Here is a 24,573-nt window from a genome sequence, read left to right on the forward strand (position 1 = left end):
TATTTTAAAGCGAGGGAGTCATCACCTAGGCATGCGTCAGATGGCCATAGTGTGTCATTGTTTACAAACAAGCAACTACCCATGAGCCTTTTTGTTTTGGCATGTGTTGTTTTCATCGCTTGGGAGGTGATTTTATTTTTTCTTTGTTTATACTATTAGTTTTAATTTTCTTTTTGTAAGACTCTTTTTATCCTTTCCTAAGGATTTCATGCGTCTAATAAATATTATTATTATTATATATTATGATAACAAAATATAGTGAGTGACCTTCTAAGGTAATGGTCACAAACTTTCAGTTGAGTTGAAGCAGATGTACAAGACAGAAGGTCAACAAACAAGCTGCCCTCTGATTGGTCATTTAGGTGATATCATATCATATGCAGTGATAGTGAGATAATAGTCTTTCAAAAATTAAAACATCACTACTAACCCCTGCTTTTACGAATCTGTCATGCTCATTTCTGGGCTTCCAGACTAGTATTAAGATACCACTCCACCCACAGTCACTTGGAGGCTGAAAATCAATAAATACTAATTTTCAACAACAAAAATCATCCGCTATTATCTACGTATAGCGGATGATTTTTATTGAAAATTAGTATTTATTGATTTTCAGCCCCCAAGTGACTGTGACTCCACCCCAACTACTGGCACCACTTCCACCCCGCATCAACCAGGCCACCCGAAATGAATACGTTGGTAGCATCATAATTGCAGCCACAAAACACCTCGTTTTTAAACTTCACATACCTGACAGTCGCGCCAATTACTGAACATGGTGATTATTCGCACTATAACTCCACTATAACTCACGCAACTTCTTGAGACCCGGACACAAACAACCACACGATGACCTTCGGCGACCCCAAAACAACACACATCGATGCCCCCTAACTCGGTTGAAAATAATATTTTACATATCGCCCTCAAATAGGGTGAGTGCAAAGGTCAAATCCGTACAAGAAACACGTTGGATGTGTTCACAGGTTGTCTGCTGTTGTCTGCTTTGTAAAGAATTTCTGTTGCGATCTGATTAACGACTTGATGTTTATATTGGTGTTAGATGAAAGGTATATTGAATGAAAGAATGAATCTCGCTCTAAATGGCGCAATCGCTAAATTCAGATTTAAGACTTTGGATTGAACGCGCTCTGACCACAGGCGCGGCGCTCAGAACGTTTCCTGGATAATAAAAAATGACCTAAAGTGGGCTCTGACTGGAATGACTGAGAGTGAGAGTTGGTCTGAATGTTGCGCTTCACTAATTGACTACTATTTTGCATTTGTCCACAGTGATTGAGGGGGGGGCAACATATATATTAGCAATACTTTAGTGAGTTATTATATTGCCCAGTCGATCAGATTACATGTTCTTTATTGTCAATTTTAAGACATTTAAAGTGGGTGAGTCGTCACCTACGCATGCGTACGTCAGATGGCCATAGCGTGTCATTGTTTACAGACAAGCCTTTGTTTTGTTATCCTGGACTATAGGACCTTTGGAGCACCCACATTCATTCATGAGAAATTGTTGGACAACTACTAGTACTTCTTAAGAGTGTCTGTAAAATGCTTCTCTTCTTCTTTCTATAGGACATTAATGGGTGGATGACTAAAGTGTGAACTATGCCTTCATTCATTAAAAGTGCATTCCCTGCAGCTGTAACTCTCTTTAAAAAGAACAGTATTGTAACACATCTTAAAAAAAGAAATCTATCAAATGGTATGTCCAAATAATTTAGTTTGCTAGACCTTTGTGTGCGTGTCTGTTCGTCTTGCATCTTGGACATTTCTAGGCAGAAGATATTTAGACCTCACACACAAATTATAGGTACATGTAGAAATTTAGTATAAATGAAAGAACATACAATAAATCAATGGTCAAAAAAATGGTGATTATATATATCTTATGATACATACTGTGAACTGGTTGGTTTTAGAGTAAAAATCAGTGATGGCCATAAAAAAAAAACAGGTCATGAATATGAATGAGTTCATTGTTTCACCATTAAAAAATAGACCTGCATATTTATTTTCATTTGTTTATTATCATTATGAAGGCTGTTAAAACTATCTCAGTACTTGTTTTACCTATATAATCTTTCTAATAAAACTTTATCCAGCGAAATCAATGCCAACAGACCATACTGCAATTTCGATAATAGCGAATTTCAATTTTACATTGTATTATGTGATTGCAAATACTGGTATTCAGAAGTGTAGTATCATATGATATCTGATTGGCATGGCTGGTCAACTTTTGATCAAGTAAACACAGTGGATATGAATCAATCAAGTGTTTTTAGATATTCATCTTGGTGATATGAACTTGAAATCTACATGTGTTTCATAACAATCTAAAGCGATAAATGTGTCATTGCACCAATGTGACAGTATAACATGATGGAGATAATGAATTATTTAGTTATGGGCATCAAGTTTTAGAAACATTGTGTTACAGAAATGGCCACACCCATATTTTAGAACACTTTTGCAAAACGTATCATGTCCGTATTGTAACATGATGTCCGAACTTACAGGCAACTTATATTTTTGTTTTTGATGAACATCCAAATTCAATCACTCAAACTTAAATTTAACCAAACTTTGAGTTATGGAAATATATTTTTTGTTTGTTTAATGTTTACATTTGGTAATTTCATTTAACAGCACAGAAAACAATTATATGCTTGATTTGGTGTACTCAATCTGTCCTTATTGAATTGAATAAATGAATGAAACTATTTCTGTTTTGTTTTATTACAGGTGTGTTTTGTGTCCATTCTGAAATAAGTGAAGCAATATCTGTGGGTAAGCCAGTTGTGGCATTAGAAAGCACCATCATTACACATGGGATGCCATATCCACACAATCTAAGGTATGCTATGAGTTTGTCACAATAATACAGCATACACAGGGACAGTACAGTTATTGGGTGATGTGATCCTGTACTGCCTGAGTAAATACCTTTCCATATTCTTGCAATAACAGTATTACTAGTTCCTGTTAGATGTAGTGCAGAACTGAGACTTGTGTCTTGTGGTTCCATTCCATCTGACATCATTTCTCCGACATGTCTGGATTGATTTTGTTCAATTTCAATCAACAATTTGACATGTAATCAACTATTTTTCAGGCATGCATGGCTCTAAGCTTTTTATTCATTCAAAGTTGGCATTGACATCTCTCATGTTGGGACATTGATGCACATCATCTTCTTTTGTGATTTCATTCAAATTGACCCAATAGTTGTCTTGTCAGATACACAAATGCACTTTCACAGATTTTATTTAAATTGTGTACAAAGGCAACACATAAGTTGCATGATCCTTAAGTATTTTAGTATTTTGATACAATCTTACTGACTGGTGGCCATTTTCCTTAAATTCAATAAAATGCATGTTATGATCGATTTTACATTACATTTTATGAACATCACATATACATTGTAATTGGTTACTGATGTGCATTACAATGTTTTGTGATTTCAGTTTTTTTTTATAGAAAAAAACTGCGAGAGGGAGCACTGAAATTCAGTGGCGCCACCAAGTGGGGGAGATAGGGTTCTCCCTACCAGGGTGTGGAGTTAAAATGGAGCATTCTATGGCTTCCTTGGGGCCAAAATTACTATCAGACAGATCATAGTTGAAGACTGTGGCCACATGTGATCCCTGGTCATTCAGAATGTTATTGTTGCCAGAGAATCTACTCCCCACCGTAAGGGGACGCACTGCCATGGCATGAGGGCGCTGCGCCTCTGTTCCCTTGTTTAAAACAATCCCTGGATTTAATTCGTAATGACCATCTGTTTTATTTTGATGTGTCTTCAATCATTTCTCAAACATGCTTTGATGGATAAGTCACAGTACAGTACATTAAGTACAAAGACAAGTTATACACATTTTGTTTCAACATGTCGTCAACCATTTCTGGTGCACCTGGACCAATTTCAATCAAATATGGTGTTGTCTGTTTATAATTATACTTGTGTAAATTACTTATGCACATTATTTATTTGATTTGATTTAAAATTGATGTGTCCTTGTTTCAGCAAGGAGATAATGGCGGGAATATTTCTTGCAATCTTCTTTCCTCTACAGCTAACCATCCATACAACATAAAACTATCGAAAAGTGGATTTTACATGTTTTTGATTCTTTTTAATTTCTTCATCCTTTTTCTCAGGACAGCACTGTTGGTAGAATCCGTAGTGAGAGAAAATCATTGTGTTCCTGCCACCATTGCCGTGTTACATGGAAAAATACATATCGGTTTGACAGAAACACAGTTAGAAACACTATCCACATATGATAATTGTGTTAAAGTTTCCAGAAGGGATTTATCACTGGTATTATCAAAGGTAGGTTATTTTTTTTTTTTTTACAAAGTCAGCATGAATGTAGGTCAATTGACAGACACATAGCAAGTCTTCATTAATCTATCAAAATACATGTTTCCCTGTGATTATATATGATTTAACAAACTTGAAATGTGTAAATGTTCTTGATAAAAAATTTTACAAGATTCTTATCACGATAGAACTGTGTGATCACTTGCATCCACACAACACATTGTTAGATCGGAATTAATATCAAGAAATAACTACCTTATAACCACAAAACAAAAAAAATATTTAATAAGTATTATTCTATTGTTCCCTAATATATTAGAATTATCTTCTTTTTGCTTAAAATATCAATCTGTAAATGTAACAGAAAAAATAATAGAAGATTTTTTGATGAGCAATTAAGTTAGATATGATATGATCTATTCAATCTGAATCATTTCCCCTTTAGGGCTTAATGGGAGGAACCACAGTGTCCGGTACCATGGTTGCTGCTCACAAGTTTGGGATTCATGTATTTGTCACAGGGGGTATAGGTGGTGTGCATAGAGGGGCAGAATCAAGTAAGTTGCTTATTCTACTTGCTTGAAACACCATAAAAAAATGAAACGTGACATACATCCTTATCAGAGACACAGTTCCTTGCTCATCACTGGTAAGATGGCTGCAAATCATAGGTTTTATAAGTTATTAAGCTAAGGCCTATTAAAAATGGATATACTTCAGATTGAAAGATGTCACAACTTTTGGGGGAGGTAGGTTCTCCCAAAATTGTGCAAAACTGAAAGAAAATCTATGTTGCTGATCACTTCAGCAAATTTCGCTATTGTACTTGACTGTGTTTATATTGTAGTCTATTTCACCCCCTCATGAAAACACAAACCAAATAATTGTGGAGCATATATAATGGGGCATACAATGAGCAAAGGCATAAATTCTGAAATTTTGTTGATAATTATTATTATAATACATCTTTTTAAGAAAAAGAAAGAAAAGATCAGCTAAATTATAACTTCCACTTCTAAAGTGCAGTGGCTTACTGTACAATACTTTATTTTCACTGGGAATGATTCAATGAAAATAAAATCCATCGAATATACCTGTTTCCTATACTTTACATTCAACTTGTCAAATAACATGCAAAACACCAATAAAATCTTTTTAGCGAAAATTAATTCCAGCTAAAATAAAGTATTTCACAGTATTCAACATTTGCATAATTCAACTGTGCCATTTCTGCACACTCTACTTAGTGTTTGTTTCGTAATTGGTTGAATCCTGAGAAAAGCCAGAACTGCATGTTTATGCTTTAGTTTACCTTGATGAATATTTTAAAAAGGTATTATTAAAGTAGTGACCAGGATATGCGATCAACTTTGAAGATCAGCCACTTGAATACTGTTGTCTTGACAGAATTCAGAAATGTTTGAATGAATATTACCAATATACTATAAATACTTTATTTTAGTTGGAATTAATTTTTGCTGAAAATGTTTGTAAAAGTATGGAAAAATTAATATGCAATATATACATTTTTGTATTTTTTGTATTTTATATATTTTGTTAAAGTAGACATTTGGATTCAAAAAGTTAAAGTTTCAATGCACTCTTGACATTGAACAAGACCCTCAAACAGATATCACCAAACATCTTATTTGTTTAAGTGGAAAAACTATTTTTTTTCAGCGATGGACATTAGTGCTGATTTGATTGAACTTGGACGAACACCTATGGCTGTTGTTTCAGCTGGTATTAAATCAATACTGGATATTGGGAAAACACTGGAGTATTTGGTGAGTTAATATTGGATATTGGGAAAACACTAGAGTATTTGGTGAGTTAATATTGGATATTGGGAAAACACTGGAGTATTTGGTGAGTTAATATTGGATATTGGGAAAACACTGGAGTATTTGGTGAGTTAATATTGGATATTGGGAAAACATTGGAGTATTTGGTGAGTTAATATTGGATATTGGGAAAACACTGGAGTATTTGGTGAGTTAATATTGGATATTGGCAAAACATTGGAGTATTTGGTGAGTTAATATTGGATATAGGGAAAACATTGGAGTATTTGGTGAGTTAATATTGGATATTGGGAAAACACTGGAGTATTTGGTGAGTTAATATTGGATATTGGGAAAACATTGGAGTATTTGGTGAGTTAATATTGGATATTGGGAAAACACTGGAGTATTTGGTGAGTTAATATTGGATATTGGGAAAACACTGGTTGGAGTAATTGGTGAGTTAATATTGGATATTGGGAAAACACTGGTTGGAGTAATTGGTGAGTTAATATTGGATATTGGGAAAACACTGGAGTATTTGGTGAGTTAATATTGGATATTGGGAAAACACTGGAGTATTTGGTGAGTTAATATTGGATATTGGGAAAACACTGGAGTATTTGGTGAGTTAATACTGGATATTGGGAAAACACTGGTTGGAGTAATTGGTGAGTTAATATTGGATATTGAGAAAACACTGGAGTATTTGGTGAGTTAATATTGGATATTGGGAAAACACTGGTTGGAGTAATTGGTGAGTTAATATTGGATATTGGGAAAACACTGGTTGGAGTAATTGGTGAGTTAATATTGGATATTGGGAAAACACTGGAGTATTTGGTGAGTTAATATTGGATATTGGGAAAACACTGGTTGGAGTAATTGGTGAGTTAATATTGGATATTGGGAAAACACTGGTTGGAATAATTGGTGAGTTAATATTGGATATTGGGAAAACACTGGTTGGAGTAATTGGTGAGTTAATATTGGATATTGGGAAAACACTGGTTGGAGTAATTGGTGAGTTAATATTGGATATTGGGAAAACACTGGTTGGAGTAATTGGTGAGTTAATATTGGATATTGGGAAAACACTGGTTGGAGTAATTGGTGAGTTAATATTGGATATTGGGAAAACACTGGTTGGAGTATTTGGTGAGTTAATATTGGATATTGGGAAACACTGGTTGGAGTAATTGGTGAGTTAATATTGGATATTGGGAAAACACTGGTTGGAGTAATTGGTGAGTTATTATGCAAAAATACATCAAGTTTAGGGCATGACTATTAAAAGAAAAGTCAAGTCAAGCATTATCTCATTTTTTCTTAACAGAGGATATGATGTCACACTTTACCTACAATCCTTTGCTGGAGAATCATGATGGCGGACTACATAACACTGATGAAAAGTTTAATATCTAGGAATGAAAAGTGATATAAAAAAACTGGAAATTGCATTCTCCTACATTTATTGAACTCTTTCTTATGGAAGCATTGTTTTGTTTGCCTTGACTTCCCATTTACAGGCCTCATTCTGCAATGGGTTATTTCTAGGTAGATTTTTTACTGTTTAGTTTTATTTTTTGTTATTTACTTCTTTAGGAGACTGAAGGAGTAACTGTTGCAGCATATGGAAAGAACAAAGAATTTCCAGCGTTTTTTACACCAAATAGTGGATACACAGTACCATATAATTTAAAAACACCACAAGAAGCAGCAAAAATGATAGGTATTACCAAATAATAATTAGATATAATCATTTTATGCATCCTCGCCAGCCAAGGACCATTTATTCGGCCGAAGCCTCAAAATTAGCCCTTGGCAGATTTCACCATGATTCACTGTATGTCGCACGCCCCTCAAGCGATTATAAAATTCACTTGGGCTCATTTGCATTACCCAATCAGAACTCACGATAGAGACGACACATACTAGTACTTGGTGAAATTAAAATGGCAGGATATAGAAATCGTGTTGCTAGCTTTTTGCTCTGTGAACGAGCTTACTGATCATCAAAAGAAAGCGTTTAGTGATGTATCTGAGGAAAATGATGTGTTTGCTGCAACAAAGACCATATGAGCAAGTCAATATGTTATGTCAATATTAAACTGACAACACAGTTTGCACAAATATTTAGACATTCAATCGTCTTCATCCACTTGCCCACAAGCAATTTTCAACGTTGGAATAAAAAAAATTTTAAACCTGTTCTTGACTCTCAGTGAATCAGTGCAAAGCCTACATGCTACCATTGTTTTAAACTGTGATGACCCCAGACATTCACATTTATGGTACAGCAATGCTGATTGGTGGCGCCAGCTCAATCAAATGACTTAATCTAACTGCAGTTAAATAAAGCTTTTCCAAACACAATCACGCACGGGTTTGTGGGCCGGTTTTGAATGGCCAGAATCATGCGATTCAGACTATGCATTTTATGTTAATAGGCCACAATTATTGTATAACAAATGTGTGATAAGTGATCAGTCTACTTCACCTAATATATTTTCTTTATTTTAGAACGTAATCTTAGCCTTGGTTTGAACAGTGGAATGTTAATTGGAGTGCCTATACCAAAACAAGATTCTGATTTAGGAGAACTGATAGATGCCGCAATTCAACAATCGGTTGAAGAGGCACAGTAAGTTGACCTTTAAGGTAGAAGCCTACTCATATTTTATGAGAAATTTTGTCATAAATCACATGACAATGTTTATTGGTTTATTATGTAAAATCATGAGGCTATTATCCCATGGCACCATAACATAGCATTCTATTGTGTGTTACAGTGACGTATTTTGAGAAACTTGTACTACATTTTTTCAAAAATAGCTATTTTTAGAACAATTCCATAGAGCGCAATGTTAAACAAAAATTGCATTTTTCAACACTTTTTAAAACACAGATTTTTGAAAAAATTCAGGAAAACAAAAAGCCTATGTCACCAGCCTACAATTTGAGATATGCCATAATATCTCTGCCATAGGAACTTATGGTAAAAGCACTATAATACTGCCAAAATGACCGCTATCCACTAAAATACAACCATGATTTTCTCGAAAATTAACCTGGTGACCCCCATTTTTTTCAAAGTCAATATTCTTATATTGCCTGGAAGTACAATATATTAAAAAATTAGGAAATTCTGTGTTTTTGAAATCACGAGTAGGCTTCTACCTTAATGTTTACTATTTAAAGAGTGGACTCTGTCAATTGTAGGAACTATGGAAACACTGTAATTTCTATATCAGCTGTAACATTATTTAACTAGACTAGATTATCAGCAAAATGGTCCAGATTAAAAAATAAACATTTCTATAGTTGCGTTCACGCACAGTTCCTTAGCACGGGCTAAGAGGTCAAATTCCTTAGCCCGTGCTAAGAAAACGTGCATGAACGGGCTAAGGAATGCTAAGTACGGGTTAAATCTCATTCGAATTTAAGACGCGGTCTAGACCCTTAGCACGGGCTAACGAAGTCTGCGCGAAAGCTTATCCCAGGGCTAAGCGCCCTCTGCGGTGACCTTTGGGTGTGAAAATTATACACGTGATCAAATACGTCCAACTTTCTCATTCCCAAAGTTAACAGACCTGAAGTTTTCGAGGAATATTGCATTGTCCCATGTTCGTATAACGACTCTATTCCACCAGTCATTACTCCGCGCTCACTTCCACACTGATCGGTCGCTGTAGTAGAGCGTACAGCAGCTCCAATTGTAGACAAAACAAATTTGGTTCGCTGTCTACGACATGCATTAATAAAACTCTGTATTCTGTTACGCCGTTGTATACTGTTTCTGTGCATCCAAATAAGTTGGGTCCGTCTTCTCTCGCGTTCCTGTGCACGTCACTTCACCAAAGGTCATCGACTAATGGCACCCCTTAGCCCGTGCTAACGACTGGCCCTCCCTGTGCGTGGACGCAATTGGGTCTAGCCGAAATGCAAATATGCTAGATAAGCCTTAATCAGCTTAAATCTTAGCCCCTACTTCGTGTAACGTGAACACAACTTATTAGTGTACAGCAATAAAGTCTTAAGATATGAAAAGAAAAGCAAGCAAGCAAACAAACAAACAAACAGTCAGAAAAACAGCTTACTTATTTCTAATAAAATTTTTTATTTTTAAATATTGTCTGAACTGTCTATAACCATGTTATGTTTAGTTGTACTCATTAGGTAAATTATTTTATTTTTCATAAAAATCAAATATTTCTTTATTTTACTCTTTTTCAACAAATGCACCAGATAACCAGTTGCTTGAATACTCTAAACTGCTTTTAATTAATTTCACAAGAAATATTTGTAAAATTTCTCAAGCCTGTCAAATCATAAAATATTTTAAGAATTTTTTCAGCAGTGATAATCACCAATAATCTTTAAAATGTGAAAATTGTCATGATCTCACATTTCTAGCGTCACTGGTATACTCAGTAGAAATATTGTGTTTTCCGTCTCATTATATTCCAATTTTGTTTCCCACTTTTCATAGACCTATTCATAAAAATACTCAATATGTAAATCAATTATTTCTCCAGTGAATGCTTTTACTTTAATTTTTGCTCAGTTCTATGATATTCAGCTGTGACAGGTGTTCCGTATATAGGAAAGACTGTCATTATTGTTGAAAGTGTGAGATTAGAGTGAACAGTTGGTCTCTAAGTTGGTAAAACTTGATAATATTATTCTTGCTAATATTGATAAGAATCATTCTTTGTAAAGAGTAGAAAATTGTCACCAGTTTATTGGTTATACCGTAAATTTGTAATGATATTGGTGAGAATAATACCAAGTCTCTGCAAACTACAAGTGGGTGTCACGAGTCTCCCTTTTTAGCTCTGCTGTCGACTTTGTCAAGCGGAGCTTATCATATGAGTGATTGTCCGTCGTCGTTCGTGTCAATGTTTTACTTTTTCGACTTCTTCTTGAAAACTACAAGCCTGAATGCTTTGATACTTGGTGTACCTATGTGTACCTTGGGTAGACCTCTCTCAGATTTGTTCATTTCATGATGATATCTTCAATTCTCTAATTTTGGTGAATATTTTTGTAATTTTTGGTAAAAAGTGATATTTTCGACTTCTTGTTAAAAACCGTAAGTCCAATTACTTTGATATTACATATATAGGTACTACATGTGGACCTCTCTCAGATTTGTTCATTTCGTGATGATATCTTCAATTCTCTAATTTTGATGATTATTTTTGTCATTTTTGGTGAAAAGTGATATTCTTGAATTCTTGTTGAAAACAGCAAGTCCCATTGATTTGATACTATACATATTGTTCATTTTCTAATGATATCTTCTGTTCTTTCATTGAAATATGCATTGCGAACAGCGGAGCTATCTCAGCCGACTGGCTGCTTGTTTTTTACAAATTATACATATATGTTCACTTTTAAGTTTAACCAATCTCTTTGCGGTATATTTTGAACAGGTTTTTATCAAATATGTATATATCATTTTAATTACAGAAAGAATGGTATTGTAGGAAAGGAGGTGACACCATTCATACTGGAAAGGGTGAATGAACTTACTGAGGGCAAATCCTTGGATGCAAGTATCCTTTGCAGGAATAACCAATATCATTACTGTGTTCTATTACCCCAGACCATTCGTCCCGGTGTTATCGCTATCGCCACACGAGACTCCAGCTTGTCTCCTATACAATTTGACTGCGCACATCCAGAAAGTAGATGTAGCTGTGATTGGTGGAATACTAATGAGTTGAGTGTCAATCAAACGCCCACGCTATCTTTAGTAAACAAAGTCACGTGACACGCGCCATTTTAGTTTTGGCAGGCGATTTCAAGGCAGCACGCTTAACCCTTTCGTTCACAGGTTGGGAGATATTAGAATGACTGACAATTTCACGCCACTGTTTTACATTATTGGCGGATTTTAATTCTGCGCTATCAATCTTTCTCTTACAAACTAGACATAGATGAGACGACAGAGTCGCTCCTTTCACAACGTCGCACTGGATCAAATTGGAAAGACGATTTCCATAAGTTATCCCTCCTGCTTTTCCTGGCTTGAATAAATTCACACACGACTTTAACTGTCCACAAACTCGAAGACTACACGAACACAGTCTACAATAGTCGTTCGCAACAATATGTATGTATATCTTCGGTGTACTGATGCACGAATGCACCGTGACACGGTGTTTCTGGGGTGTCGCCATCGCTGAGAATGCCGCCGGCGCAATTTTTCACCCAACTCGCGATTCTGTTTTGCAACATTTTATCAATATTCCCTTTGACAAAATCGCCGACAAAAGCACCGCTTTGCTGATCTTTTGTTCTATAATTCTTAATGCAAACACCGACCCTAGTAGTAATTAGTAACGTCGCCTAGTACAACGGTCGTCATTGCAAATCGAACATCCTTTTGAAATTTGGACGTCGGGCAGGCGATTTCAAGGCACCGCACTTAAATATTAGCAACATATTTTTCTGAGCGGTTGTTTATTCTCTTTCAAACGAGACATAAATGTGACGACATAGTCGATCCCTTATCCACCGCTAAGAATGCCGCAATGTTTCGTTCGTTTTGCAACATGCCACAGATCGTCGAAAAAACACCACTTCGACGGAAGCTTGCGTAATAAGGGGGTTAAAACAAGAAAACAAATGCCATGTTTAATACATATCGACCTGTTTTACTTGCGAAAGATAACGGAACATGAACTCGTTTCGTGCGACTTCGGAACCCGAAGGAACACACCAACAACGTTGAATTTACCTGCTATCTTCCAAATATGGTATATTAATTTATTCAGTTGTTTATTTAGAGTGACGTCCGCGGTCGAATGCGATTGGCTATCGATGTCAGTGCAAAGGTCATATGAATATTAAAATTAAGTGGGCGGAAGGAAAATTGTATAGGAGACAAGCTGGAGTCTCGTGTGGCGATAGCGATAACACCGGGACGAATGGTCTGGGGTATGTGTTCTATGTACCACGTTTAGATTTTGGTCTTTAAACGTGTCTCGGACTGCTTTTCGTGATGAATGGGTGATTATATTTAAACTTTGCATCATGATATTGCTTTCTAGGTTACAGATGCACACCATATTCTTTTAAGATTTGAGAAAAATGGCCGACCAATGGTCATTACATTTTTATGTTCATGCTTATGCCAATTCTTATACTAATAGGTATACAATAGGTCCTGTTATTTTTCGATTAGATTTGTCGAATTGATGGCCGTTTTGTCTAAAAAGTCTGAAATTGCAGTTTGTAACCGTGTCAAGAACTGTTTCTTGGTGATTTCATTCAAATCCTGATAATGCATATTGGGCTACAGGTGCATGTTGTATTTTTTTTAAGATTGGCAAAGGACCACACCAATTCCACACTAGATATATTGTCTGCACACAAGTATATCTAGATATGATTTGTACTGAACACTGAGAACACTTAAAAACAATACAGGCTTCTGTACGCATTATGAATGTTGGCTTGTTTTCTATTTGGCTTGTTTGTATTGAAGTGAAGGAAAGTCATAGTAATGGCAAAACGTTTGTCATAAACAAATTTGTCTGCAATACATTTACTGTCATAGGTACATATTGTCAATTAGCATGCATGGATGACTTTTCACGGAGTAACCTAAGCTAAGACTATGTAAATTATCGTGATTGTAAAAAAAAATGCTAAGAAAGTCTGGCACAGCAGAAAATAAATGGAAAACATTCACAGATAAACCACAATAGAAAAAAAAATCCACACTGAATCTCAGGTTTAAACAATATATGTATCTTTATATTAAACAAAATACTTTTAGTAATCTACAACACACCATTGTCAAATAGCAGATAGTCAAAAAGTTGCCAAGTCAGACAATTATATACAGTTTTACTATGTTTATCACTTTGAAAGTGAATGAATACATTCTAGCTTACTCAACTGACCTGTATTTACTGCCAGAGTTGTTATGTCCAAAAAAGCCAGACAAATATACATGTATTTGGCATTGTTTATTCCGTGTAATTTCAATATTAACTCTAAGCAGGCATTGTATATGAATGTGTAATTTAAAACAGCATTTTTTTTCTTCCTTATTAACAACATTCAGATATTGCACTGATCAGAAATAATGCAAAAGTTGGAAGTCATATTGCATATGAACTTTCTAAACTCATGAAAACAAATGGAAAAGATAATAATAGAAATAAGGATGATAACAAAAAATTGTATAAGAGATACTCTGATATTAAGCCTAGGCCAATCGTTTTTGGTGCCAGTATTGTTGACTTTATGTCTACAATTACCAAGAAAAACATCATGGTGAGTTATACTGCCCTCAGGTGGTGCCTTGCACTGTGTGTTAGCTTTTGTTTTTATTATGTCCTTCTTCGACATTGTTTATATTTTGACTTCATTTTCTGACAGCTAAATTAATGCACTAATTTAAAAAAAAATATTTGAAATACTCAAATTTAAGGATTGAGAGTATTATTTGGTTTCTTCAAGTAGTGAATTTAAAACCTAATACATGTACAACATCAAATTTACTAAAATGAAGCCTGGTGAATATTTATCTATCTGCAGTACCATTCATTGATACTCTGAGGTTATAACGAGAATACAGGAAGGTTTGCATAAAGGCAGTACAGTGATCATATCAGCCGTCACCTAGCAAAGGTTGACACCATGTTGTCTTTGTGCTAATTTCATGATGACATTATATTATTATTTATCGTTTTCCACACGTAGTTATAATTTAGTGATATTTACATATAACCCAATGTAAACAATAGAAAGTGTTCGAAAATGATGTTATTATGATGTGTATTTTTCAAATAAGAAAGACATTGAACCTTGTCTGTAACACATTTGAACATTTCTATATAATGTGGTACTGAATTGTCATAAAGCAACTGATTTTCACTAATTTATTCTTTCAATAAATATAAAATAAAAACAAAAATAGTTGATAAGGATCATAATTATAATAATATAATTGTAAACATGTAGGAATCTTTATAGTATTACAGAACAAATTTTTTTGTTTGTTTTCCCAAATGAACCAAGTAAAACTATATTTTCTGAAAGATTATAATATTTGTTGTATCATTTTACAGTTTTTCATTTTAAAATATTTTATTTTGATTTTTTAGTATCATGGGGGCACTAATCCAGGAAAGTTGAAGCAATGTTACGGTGGTGTTGGAAGAAATCTTGCAGGTAGGAAAGACTAGACTGATTAGGTGGCTAGACTGTTTTTTAATAAATTTGTGTTCCAGTCAGATGGAATTTGTTAACAGGAAATACTCCATCCATTTATTCCTCTTTATTTTGAACATTCTTTATAAATAACATGCAATGATAGTTTTTGTTTAAAGCTGCCACAACGATTTTATAAGAAAATCAAATTGGTCGTTCCATGCATGCAATTTGAAATGATATCACAGATTTGTTATCTTCTGAAATGCTAAAACATACTGGGATTGGTGACAATTTATTTTTGTGATAATTATTACATACCAAAGTGCTATATTGCATTTGATAAAATCTTCATTTCTAATTCCCCCAACCTTACCTTGGCAACTCGCTGGTTTGTTTCTCCACTGAACTCTCATTATTGCTTGACGATTTACAGTTAAGATGCATGAAACAGTTGATAGAACAAGCCTAAAATTTAGTAAAAATGTTACCAATGTGTCTAAATCTGTAACCATAAATGGATTCAGAAAAATAAAAATTTTGTTTAATAACAGACGATAAACTGGCCACAAAGTACTTTCAAAGAATGGCATTCATGTATGCAAATGAATAGGATGTGCTAAGATTCTTAGAACACAGGCACACAAATACCCGGTAACAATTCTGATGTTAGTTTTTGTGGGCAACAGTTGGAAATGCATACATAACAGATTTATTTTACATGTTAAAAATAAATAAAACATGAATATTATAAACAAATTTGAATTTAATCAGATTAGTTTGACCTTTACCCTTTGACATTTGACCTATCATAAATATTTTACAATTTAACCTTCTTCACCAAATTTGTACATTTTTGCTAATGGTCAATTTCAATCATTTTTGTACGGGCAATGAAATTTATTTGTATTCGATCATAAGAATGCAGCCTTCTCGAAAGTCCTCTAAATTTCCATGAAAATGTACATGATTCTTTGATTACTTACAGATATTTGGATAGTATTACTGTCAGTATATGACAAATTTGTACCCTTATTGCACAATACTTTTTTTTTCATTTCTTTAGTTATTTAATTTCTATGGTTTGAATCTTTCCACCAGATTGTCTGAGTCGCCTAGATGCGAACCCAATATTTGTTTCAGCCATTGGAGATGACAACCATGCTTCCAACTTGTTGAACTATTGCCAACACATTGTGAGTATAAAATAAAAGATATTTTGGTTGTATCTCCATCTATTCTTCTCGAATTATTTCATGACTTCACAGTCTGTAGTCAGAAATGAGCAGTTTTATCGGCATATTCAAAAACAGCAAATAACACAAAATTACTTTTGCAAATATGCTTTGTAAATTGCCTAAGAGTGGCATGTGCTCTTCTGGTCTATGGGCAGCATCATTTTGTTTATTGTTACACATATTAAGCAAAGTGATCAAGCTTATTTTAATATGATAAAAATCTTTGGAAATCTTATACAACAATAAGGCAATGATTTTGTGAAAATAGTTTAATTCTGAATGTTTGTCATGAGTCAATTTGAGCAGTGTCTACACCAATTATGACTGCAAGGTTTGGGTTCATGTGTCACAACCACCATCGGTGCAAGTACCATTACTTAGGAATTTCCTATGTATAACGTTATCATATTTCTAGAGAGCTTATATAGTTACGCTGAGCAATTTGCTCTGAGGCAGCCATTTCCTATTTGATATATTTAATGTAAGTCAGAGCCTAATTACTGTTCTTATCATTTTATCGACACAGTCAAACATGAACCAGAAATTTTTTTTTTGTTCGACTACCCTCAATCAAAATTCAACAGCGAGTCAGAGAGCAGTCACTTTTGGTCCACTCAAGTTTCCGTGAGCCAAGTGACATTTTAGGCTATGGCACGTGTGCCAATAAGTAATAGTGCACTAGTCTGATCTGATTCAAGATGTGCAAATTATGATTAGCATTTTATTGTTAAAAATTTATCAAAACTGAGCATTTCTGCTGTTCTGGGACCAAATCTTGGTCATGTATGGATGGATGGATTTTGCTCAAATTTTCTACATGCATTGCACATTATTGGACCTTGATGAACATCATTTCGTTTTGAAATCAGTTTCAAACTTGTTTCTGCTGTTATATGAACTCAGATCTTGGTTATACATAGACAGTTGCTGTCTATTTTGGTACATACATTGAGCATATATATGTATATAATGAGTATCTAAATATACATCTACATGTATCTTGAAAAAAATATAGTTGCTTCATTCAAATGTGGATATGCATGTGCCAATAACAATCTGATTAAATAAGATCCTGGCTGGCTTCATTTTTTTATATATATATAATTATTTTATCATCGGGTGGCTTTCACGAACAAAACCATTCTGGCAGCAAAATAATTGTAACGTCAAAAAATAATTAAAATAAATAATAATTATAGTAATTATATATATATAAAAAAATTAAGCCAACCAGGATCTTATTTTTATCAGATTGGTGCCAATAACCAACGTAAAATAACAGTTATCAGTTGGAATATTTATATGATAAACTAGTAACAATTTATCTATGAATGTTTAGGAATTTTGATCGTTTGTTAGACAATAATGTATTATAGATTCAGCATATTCATTCATACATATGAAACTCAGACTTAAATATTTTTTTTAACTTATAACATTATCTAGGATACAGGTTACATTCAACAGTTACCAGGGGAACAAACTGCTACATATTGTTTAGTTTTAAACCATACTGGAGAGGTAGTGCTCGGTATAGGTGACATGGAAGTGAATGCTGCAATGACTCCTAACTTAGTAAGTACATTGTCACCATCTCATTTAACTACCCTGGAATCTTTGTAGAGAGACCACAATGCCCAAGTACATGCAATGATTTGTGTACTTATCAGCTATGCACAATTATAAATATCCCAGTTACTATGGCTGCCTTTAGCAGTTTATGCTACCTGTTATGAGGAATCATATGACTAGTATGACTAGTAATCCAATCAGTCAATCAAAGTTATGGTCTATAGTGAATCGTGATGAACCATGCAGATTTAATCATCACTTTATATGTGAGTGAATTCTCATTTTACTTCAACTATTCTGGTCAAACTGTATTTATTATTAAAAAGAATTTTCAAATTTTATTTCAAATTTTCCTATGCGAAATATGACACTTGTAACTACACTGAATATCATTAATTTTTTTTGACATTTATTATAGATCATAATAAAGAAGTTCATGTATATTGTCATAATTTTAAAATAATTTAAATAGATAAATATTTATTTACAATATATATACAAAATTGTAAAATAGGATTTGATGAGATTAGAGTGTAATTTTATGATTAATTGCATGCCTTTTTCTTCATAATAGATATCAAAGTTTGAAAAGGAAATTTCACAAGCACCTTTGGTTTGTATGGATGCCAATCTTCCAGTCGATGCTATTAATTATATCTGTGAATTATCGGATTATTATAAAGTGCCTGGTGAGTACATGTATATCACTCAAAATACTACAGTCATTATGCCATACTCATTTAAATTTGGTTTATGTCTGAGATTTCACCAAATTGTTCATCAGTCACCAATGGCATGTTTTATTTAGATATGACTACAACAAATTATGTCACTACTGCCACCGATGACTCAGACTAATTTCAAACCACTACTCAGAAGTCATGGTCATCATTACAGAATCTATGAACATCTACAGAGAGATAAATTAAACATTTGGAAAAGATATATGTTATAAATTATATGTTATGGTAGGATGATTCTGATGATTTTTTTTATTTTTAATAATTCTGCCTAGTGTACTACTAATGTAGCAATCATAGCATTTATCCTTAGCATAAGTCTGGCACTCAAGTTATTTAATTATAGTATATGGTCATGTGACCTAATTAAAAATGTGTGAATATCATATATGGAGCACTATTGCAACTGCTTCCTTGAAGATCAGTATATTCAATTACTATATGGTCCTTTGATTTTCTATCATATCTGGAACAATTATAATTTTATTTTTAAATGTTCAAACAGTGCTTATAATAAAGATGCCAGGATCTGCCATTTCTGATGGGTTTTTTTGTTGGGGTTGATTTTGTCATGATTTGTACAATACATGTAGTTATAAAAGTGTATATTAGTTATTATCTGAATCAATAAAGGTTGAAACAAAAGTGCATCAATGCAAGACAGATCTATGAAGTACTGTGACTTGTGACCTGAAATCTATCATGCAGATTTCATTAGTTTTCTGTTATCTCAAACCTACATGAATCTCAATGTTTATTTTGAGTCTCACAGATACAACTTTATATTGAGTAGAGCTGTTAAATTTAAATTTCAAAAATGAGGACAAAATTTAATATGAAAAACATGAAGATTACACAGGGGTTACTTTATGGAGGTCTCACAAAATAACACAAATGTGATGATTGTATCATGGCCTGGAACTTTCTGAATTATAATGATTACTATTTACTTATCTTACACTTTATCTACTCTTATGTTGTAGTTTGGTTTGAGCCAACCTGTGTGGTAAAGTGTAAGAAACCCTTCAATTCTGATTCATGGAAGTCATTAACGTATATATCACCAAATGTTAATGAACTTGGCAGTATAACTGAATTACTTGATGGTAACTTAAAAGATATTCAAACAGGTAGGTATTTCATTTATATTTGAGAAAGAAATAGTCTTTACATCCACATCATCTCAATATAGTAATGGGATGATGATTATCATGCCGCATTGTGCTCAATATTTGATGTATGTAGTGACACACATAATGCATGTAAAATAAATTATTTATTTACACATTTTAACGCATGCTGCGTGATAACCTTTGCCCTTTAAAGGGCGGGAGTCATCGCGCCACGCATGTGCGATTTATATGGGTCTCATATAAACAAAGATGGCGACTTTGACTGTTGTGCAGATCAACGAGCACAAACTGTGATTGGAAGGTATCGAAGGAGTCAACGGTGGTATTTAGTGGATGTCACGCCTAGGTCAAATTTCATACTTTTGATTTCCTTTAGAAGAAGGCATTGGATTGTGGGAAAATCAATGTTTATCAACACTAATGTCGCACATGCGCAGCGCAACGTTTGCCGCCTTTTCAACTTGTATATCTATGTCTTTCAATCATTATATAAGTAAATTAGTGAACTAAGTAACTGAAATGTGTCCTCCTGTGTTGTCAATTTTACATGGCCGATTGTCTTTTTCTTACATTTAATCTGAAATCACATGCCTGATTTCTAACACCCAATCAATCAATCAATCAATCAATCAATGTGTTTTGTTCATTTCTCCCCAGATTACAAAGTTACAGATCTGCTTCCTCTTTGTGACCAGTTATTACATCACATCAGTTGTGTGATAGTAACACTTGGTAAAGATGGTGTCTTAGTATGTAGAAATACACATGCCCATCAGCCTCTTCCAAGTGGTAAAAAAACAAAGGTATGTGTTATATTTATGCCAATATGGAGTATAGCGCCACCTATGTTAATGTTGAAATGCTGTGTGTTAATTTGTTTTCCCATGATGCTCTGTTCAACATGGCTACTCTCATACCAAAATAAACCTGGTAACGTAACTCATTTAGTCTGATTCATCCTGTTCTTCCATTGATATTTAACCCCACGCAATAGTACTATATTTACATACTCTCTTTTAATTTTCGAATGCCAACTTTTGTAATTTTTCACAAAGCAAACATTCATGTTGTCAAGACATGTATGCAATGAATAATTATGTTCATTTGCTTCAAAAAAATTAGAGAAAAATTACTAAAATTGTGCGGGAAAAAATATCATGTTAAAAAATATTGAGTTAGTAAATTCACATCAGTGACGATGATTGTTGTGTTGTATATGTAAGACTCAATTCACTAAATTGACAAAGTAGTTCCTAGTAGCATTCTCTGAATCAGTTGAACTCTATTCAGTTTTTAAGATTAGGATATGACTGACTACACAATGTTGTACCTAACACATTATGCCTAGTATTTATAAGCTTCAATCCTATAGATAGCACACAGCTGGGCACTAAAATTGCTTGTTGATAAAAGTCACAATGCTTGCCTGTGTTCTAAACTGTGTAATTTGTTTGTTCATTAGGGAACAAAAAAGGGACTTGTTTCTGCTGTACATTTTACTGCAACTGATAGTGAAAATATAGTTAGCGTTTCAGGAGCTGGTGATTGGTATGTATTTTCTACCCTCAGCACATGAAAGTTCTTTCTAAGGTTACTTTGTTTTGAAATGTTTTTAGAATTCATATCATTGTTCGTCAATCCTCATCAGATGTAGTCCAACCTATAAATATTGTTCATTTCATTGCTAGCCAATTACTACTGCTGTTTTGTATTATTATACATCTGTCACCGTAAAGCCATAAGTTACAGCCTGCCGTAATTTTGCGGTATTTATGGGGTATTTTCATCCTACCATATTAGAAAATGTGAATTCCAAATATGGAATGATTATGCGTGTAAGCATCCTCTAATAATAAAAACAAACATGGCTGCCACTAGGGTTTGACCAGACTCCATACAAGGAAGTTCGCTGATTCTGTTCTAAACTTTTTGGATTTTGGCATTCCCTTGGAAGGAAAAGATGTATAATAATAAGGTTATTACGAAGATACCTCATAGTATGCACTCAGACAGTACGCCGTGCATCGACCTCTGCTGCGCGTCAGTCGATATTGCTGCTGTACAGTCTTCATACATACTTTGAGGTATCTTTGTAATAACCTTACAAAAAATGTAGATATCCTCGAAATCAAACAAATAAGAGTCATCATGTCGAGTCAAGAAATTTGAACGAGGGTCTCCCAGAAGTAGCACACTGGCAGAACCCCTTCCAAAATCAGTTCTTTCTCAGCGTTGACTGAAACGCATCAAAGGATTGTTCTAGGTCTGTTGCAATGATCCAGTATAAGTTTCAGTGTGGTTACAAATATTTGAGCATTATTGCTTTGTTTTTTGTAATTCTTTATGGAAAACCCAAGATGTGTGATTTATTCTGCTGATTTGAGGTCCGTGGTCTAAAGCTATAAAATCATCTTGTGTGATTCATTCTTTTCCCATCCTCCCATTTTCTATTGTTACCTGTGCATTGACAATCTTCAAATATCATGCAGGTTCTCGAGCATCATCATCATCAGAGCACAATATATTAGGTATTCTGTGCACCCATTGACTGCCCAAATTACATGGTCAACATTTGGAGCACTTTGTCTCAAATGTCTCTGGCATATTCAAATTCAGTCACCTCAAAATCTTCTTACATAAAAAAAATGCACAAGCTAATTGGTATTTAAGCAGTCATAGACCATGTGCTTTCAGCAGGTTATTGTGTTTGGTTTCTACTATGTTTTTCTGGGTCTTTTCAATGCAGGGTTACAAACTAACACAAATAATGATTGCTCACATTTGTTCTTGTATAGATTGGATTTGCAGAACAAAATAACTTAAAATGGCTGACTGGCAACCATGTTGATTTCAAATTTCTCGAATTATGTACAAAAACAAGACAGTTTCATACACATATGTTATATTAGCTCTGTCATTGAGAAAGTCAGCTGATTGTTGATCGTCCATGATTGCTGTAATCAACTTCACATTTTACACTTTACGAAATGTTCTCGCTCTGATTTGTTATTTCATGTTTATAAAAAGAAATTGCTTTAATAGGTGATTTTCCGTTCAACTGCGAGATCTCGCGAGTTGCATGAAAGACGCGCATCGTACGTCTGCCGCAAAAATCAAACGATTTGAATTTGAACTTCTTTATTTCGTAGCTCTCATCAACCGGCCGATCTTCGACAGAGGAATATTGCTTTCTAATACCCTTACTATCATCAAATGTGGACAGCACATTATTAAGCTTGGAAATGTCCCAAAAATACTTTCGCGTTTGTTGAATCCCACGCAATGTTTGACGCCACTACAACGCTATGACCTTTGTCTGTCCTGTTTTTACGTTCGATTTCACGCATAACGCGTGATTCTCTTAGTGAATGGAAAATGGTCTATTGATATTTCATTTTATATACATGATTTCTTTTAATCCTATGCATATAATCATCTATCATGTCATTATTTATTTATTTATTTATTCGTTTATTCATTCGTTTATTTTTTCGTTTATTTATTTGTTTATTTTTTTTAGCTTGGCATCATTCATTATTCATGGTGCAATACAAGGTTTTCCACCAAATATATGCATAGAAGGAGGACTGAAAGCAGCCTCGTATTCTCTTTTATCCCACCATGCTGTACCTCCAACCATTACACCAGAGCAGTTCACTCAAGATGAAATTTCAAAGTGGAGTAAAGAACAAAGCATCAAACAAACAATCTTATCCAGATGATCGTCTGAAATTGCAATCATATCAGGAAATGCATTTAATTTTAAAATTTGTCTATAATAATATATTATAAATTTTTATACAAAAAAAACAGTATTAATAAAGAATAAATAATTTTGTTGTTCTAAATATTTTTAAAGTAAAATAAATTGTGATGCATGGTATGTATTCTGTGATTGTATAAATCCAATGTTTTTGATCACTGTCAAACAAACTAAGGACAATATTTCTCATAAATTATTATTTGTCACTTCATGTAAGTTATAAAGACTGCTTCCAGCTTATTTTTTTTTATCAGTTACTTCGATTTACTCCTACTTTATACAGTTTGACATTTGTCCAATTTAGACAAAATCAAATTATTTTGCCAGGATTATACAATATACAAGAATTTTTTTTTAATTAATGGTTTACCCCTAGGCTGCTAGGCAACGTCGGCCATCCTTCATACACATGCCGCAGCTTACTGGCACTTCCATTATTCAACAAGCCCAGCCGTCTCACTCTTTTGACACCTTTATTTCTGGTTGTTTATACCGAACTAAGCCGAGCTTTCTAACCATTATGTTGAGAAATGTAAGTGCTTGCGAGTCTCCCACAATTTTCTGTTGGTTTCTCTGGTTCCCAGTGTTCAGATATGAGCTATTGACTGTTTGCATGGTGATGGCAACCTCCACTCTCCTTCCCAGAGATCCTTGCGGTTAGAACACTGAAAGTGTATTCATAGAGATAAAACTCTGCCTAGGAGATTGGGCAACCCACCCCCACCCCCCCCTATCAGACGAAATTGAAATATTTTTACATCAGAGTCAGAGTGCAAAGTTTTTATTCCTTGAATATGCCATTCTGATTGGGCGAAAAC

The 24,573-nt window shown here is 34.1% G+C and overlaps 2 protein-coding genes across 2 annotated transcripts in view; one reads left to right on the forward strand and one right to left on the reverse strand.

Moving 5' to 3' along the window:
• Window positions 1-886, reverse strand: part of LOC102807662 (tetratricopeptide repeat protein 38-like) — a 44,744-nt gene extending 43,858 nt beyond the window's left edge. The window contains exon 1 of the mRNA XM_085507840.1: window positions 751-886. Within this exon, the coding sequence (XP_085363966.1) occupies window positions 751-777 (27 nt within the window). The 5' untranslated portion in view covers window positions 778-886. The remainder of the gene's footprint in view (window positions 1-750) is intronic.
• A 1,638-nt stretch (window positions 887-2,524) lies between these two features.
• LOC102809771 (uncharacterized) lies at window positions 2,525-23,971 on the forward strand. Its single transcript, XM_085508246.1, has 17 exons — window positions 2,525-2,540; window positions 2,767-2,878; window positions 4,186-4,360; window positions 4,797-4,908; window positions 6,032-6,138; window positions 7,741-7,867; window positions 8,659-8,779; window positions 11,611-11,696; window positions 14,219-14,430; window positions 15,264-15,330; window positions 16,411-16,505; window positions 17,994-18,122; window positions 18,694-18,808; window positions 19,843-19,989; window positions 20,650-20,795; window positions 21,455-21,540; window positions 23,513-23,971. Exons 1-17 carry the CDS (start codon window positions 2,525-2,527, stop codon window positions 23,712-23,714), a joined length of 2,055 nt encoding a protein of 684 aa, XP_085364372.1. The 3' UTR covers window positions 23,715-23,971.
• The last annotated feature ends 602 nt before the right edge of the window (window positions 23,972-24,573 follow it).

Source organism: Saccoglossus kowalevskii, chromosome 14 (assembly GCF_978046115.1).
Source record: "Saccoglossus kowalevskii chromosome 14, keSacKowa6.1, whole genome shotgun sequence".
NCBI classification, from domain to species: domain Eukaryota; kingdom Metazoa; phylum Hemichordata; class Enteropneusta; family Harrimaniidae; genus Saccoglossus; species Saccoglossus kowalevskii.